At 32.6% G+C, this 3639-nt stretch overlaps 1 protein-coding gene across 1 annotated transcript; it reads right to left on the reverse strand.

Moving 5' to 3' along the window:
* Positions 1 to 690: 690 nt before the first annotated feature.
* On the reverse strand, positions 691 to 3639 carry LOC149055838 (uncharacterized). The gene is made up of 2 exons (XM_089226959.1): positions 2400 to 3639; positions 691 to 932 (listed from the first exon to the last, which is right to left on the reverse strand). The coding sequence occupies exons 1-2, from the start codon at positions 3637 to 3639 to the stop codon at positions 691 to 693; spliced, it is 1482 nt and encodes a 493-aa protein (XP_089083085.1).

Consider the following 3639-nt stretch of genomic DNA (forward strand, 5'->3'; position numbering starts at 1 on the left):
AATAATAAAAGAAAAGCTTCTTTGCAAAAGGTAAGTCCTACTAACTTAAAATTTAACATATTATGATACCATTAACTTCTATAAAACCATATAAGTGGTGTTAGTAATGTCAAATCTATGTGCAAAAGGTGTCAAGTCAGATATTGTTTGTGTCAATAATATCAAGTCACTTTCAAAAGTCTTAAAATTATTTAAGGTTTAAAGTTGAATGAAAATCTGAAAATAGATAATATGTCTAGGTACGAGACAGAAATAACTATTCTAACAAATTAAATACAAAAATTAAAGAATATAAAGTTTTATTCTTCTCCTGAACAATCAGCATTTCGGAAGTGATACGTTTCTCACAACGTCCGTTCCATTGTTGCTAAGCAAATGTAATGTTGCAGTTGTCAGTGTTCATAATAAATGCCAAAATCAGCCATAGTTGGCTATTACTTGACTTTGATAATGGCAATCCATCAATGCCAATTGCAATTTGAATAACCGAATCATTTACTGAATTGTTTTGTAAACACTGAACTATACCGTTAGCCAAACCAAAGTGATGATATATTCCAGGGTCGACATTACGAATACATTTTAAATTTGATGACTGGGTTGTAGCTAATAAAGTTCGACTGTCTTCTGGTAAGTTAGAAAAACATTTATGTTTTTTTTTTAAATTGATAATAATTGATTCATACTTCATCATTCATCATTCAGCATTTCATTAATATTAGGCCCGGTTTCTACAGAAATTAATTGATCATCTTCATCATAGTCTATACCTTGAAATGTATCATTTGGTTCAGTGTCAAAAACTAGAGTAGGCGATTTAACATCCAAAAAAATACAAGTAAAATAAGCAGTATTAGTATTAGCTGCAGAGACATCATCTTCACAATTCAATGAAATTGAATAATTTTGAAGATCATCATTTATTTGAGATGCTTGTGGGTTATAATTAATGTTTTCTATTTCAGCTTTAATTTTTCTTAATTTTGTTCTATTGCTTTTTATCATTTTAATATGTTATATTTTATACTATGAAAATAATTATAAAATTATAGTAGGTACCTATATACAGTTAAAAGTTCCGTAGAAACCGCGGTGCGGGCGGTTAAGTGCACAGGCGCCCGCGTTGCAATTTCTTATATGAGGCCCATACTTAAATAAAATAATATAAGAATTAAGAATCTATACTAATAAAAAAATTTTTAATAAGATCATAATATAATGATAATATGCCGTTAACACCTTGTTAGTTTAGCACCGCCAGGCTTCAAATTAGCACTCCTAGAGTCCCAGTTCCCATATAATAACATGTTATAATATAGGTACCTAATTATTTTTAAATGTTTTGAATACATAATACATTATGTACAGTATAGTTGCTTAATATCTTAAATAGATAAAGAGTAGCGATTACATTAACATTTATACAATTTCAACTTTATTATTAGTTATTAATTTGTCTATATAAAGTATTGAAGAAAAATTGATTAAAATTTTAATTAATTATATTTGTACTATGATTAAAAAGTCAGAATATAAATAAGTACAAATTTAAAATTATTGCAATGCAGTTTATTATATTACTAGCGGGGTTGTGGACTGTGGGGGGCTAAGTCTCCCACGAATCTGTGTACCATCAATTATATCAGCACCCCCTACATTCACACCCAATGTGCGCTTTTAAAGGGGCCATAGATTAAATTTGCACTGGGGCCTATCTATTTCTAGCTACGGCACTGGTAGTTAACACTATATTTTTTATAACATTAAATTCAAACAATGGAAAAAAAAGTTTAAAGTATTACCTCCGACCTCGTAGTTAATGAATAATGATAATATTGCCTTATAATTTTAATCGATGCGTATAGTTAGATCAATACGCACGATACAACGATTTTTACGAAGAATTGACGATTTTATTGATCTATTGTTTTTACCATGATAAAATGAAAATATTTTATTTTATCATAGTATTGGCATGCACTGATTGGTCACCGATACGTCAAAAAATATACATTATAATATGTATTATTATTATATTTATATAATATATAATATTTGTTACAGATATAATATTATATATATATATGTATAGTTCTATAAATTAAATATTAATTATTATTATTGATATACGTCCATTGCCTCGCAATATCGTTAAGGAACAAAAGCTAAAATAACCAAATATTTTAATTATACTATACGTATTTTTTTTTTTTTTATTATTTAAAATTAAGCCGCAACAACATAGATTATTGGCTGAAGTTAAATTTAACATATGGTGATAAAAGGAGGGATATTTATACAATTCAAGCTTGGGGTGTGAAGGTGTGTTTAGATTAGGTTATATAATTTAGATGATTTTAAAAAGGTAAATATCTTCTGAGTGTTGTCGGGGTCAGGACCAAGAGCTTCGTAGAGATTGTCTGCTAGTTTGAGGTTGACTCTAACATCGTTGTGTTCACGGCAGAAGCATATGATATGTTTGACTGAAGGTGTTTCGCCGCATGAGAGACAAGGTTCGGGATCCGTTTTGGACATTAGGTGTTTGTTGGTTAACCATGTGTGACCGATTCTAAGTCTATTAAGAATTACTTCTTGACGCCTGGTAAGTGGAGTGGTTGGCCATGGGAGAATGCTGGGTTTGATTTCGTTTAGTTTAGTACGTTGAGTTGACCAATTTTTTAGAATGTGATCAGTAATAAAGTGTTTTGAGTCTTGCAGAGTATTTGAGCCGATGATTAGAGAGTGAGGAGATGAGATGGACTGTTTGGCATATGTGTCTGCTATCTCATTTCCAGGTATGCCGATATGACTAGGTATCCATATCATGGAGATAGTCTGTGCGTTGTTATGGAGAAATGATATCTGGTTCTGGACTTTTTGTGAAATGCTATTAGGTTGGAAGTGATTTTGGATGCTTGTAAGTGTACTAAGGGAGTCGCTTAGTATAATGGATTTGTTTATTGAGTCCTGTTTTATAATATCTAATGTATGGGAGATAGCCAAGGCTTCGGCCGTGTATATTGAACAATAGTCAGGGAGCTTGAGCATTCGTCTGGTTTCACCGAATGTAACTGCAGCACCTACGCCGGCGTCTGTTTTGGATCCATCCGTGAAGAAGAATATGTGGTCTTGGTATCCTTCGAGAATAGCTTGTAGTTCAATTTTATAAATGTTAGGTGTAGTTTCGCTTTTCGGGAGGAAAGATAACTTGAGGTTGATGTCAATGTCCATAGTCCAAGGGGGAGTAGTCGGACATTCATGTTTAATTAAGTCAGAGAATTTGAAATTGGAGTCTCGTAGTTCAGTTCTGATGCCGTGGTGGATGTCTAGGTTGTTCTGGGCTCGTCTTGCAGATAGAAGCATGATGTTTTTTTTTCTTATGAGACTTAGGGGTGGAGTATAAGAGATGTTGAGCAAACTGGGGATTGGACTCGATCGTAATGCTCCGGAGGCTAATCTCAGTCCCAGGTTGTGTACGGTGTCAATCATTTTTAAGCTGGATGGTTTAGAATTGAAAAAGAGGAAGGATCCGTATTCTAGCTTGGAAAGAATGAGTGATGTGTATATTTGTTTAAGGGTTGTGGAGTTTGCTCCCCAAGAAGTGTGAGCTAGAGTTTTGAGGGTATTCATTCTTAGCAT

Source organism: Diuraphis noxia, unplaced genomic scaffold (genome assembly GCF_037042655.1).
Source record: "Diuraphis noxia isolate RWA-SAM2 unplaced genomic scaffold, SU_Dnox_SAM2 contig0004, whole genome shotgun sequence".
In the NCBI taxonomy this organism is placed as follows: domain Eukaryota; kingdom Metazoa; phylum Arthropoda; class Insecta; order Hemiptera; family Aphididae; genus Diuraphis; species Diuraphis noxia.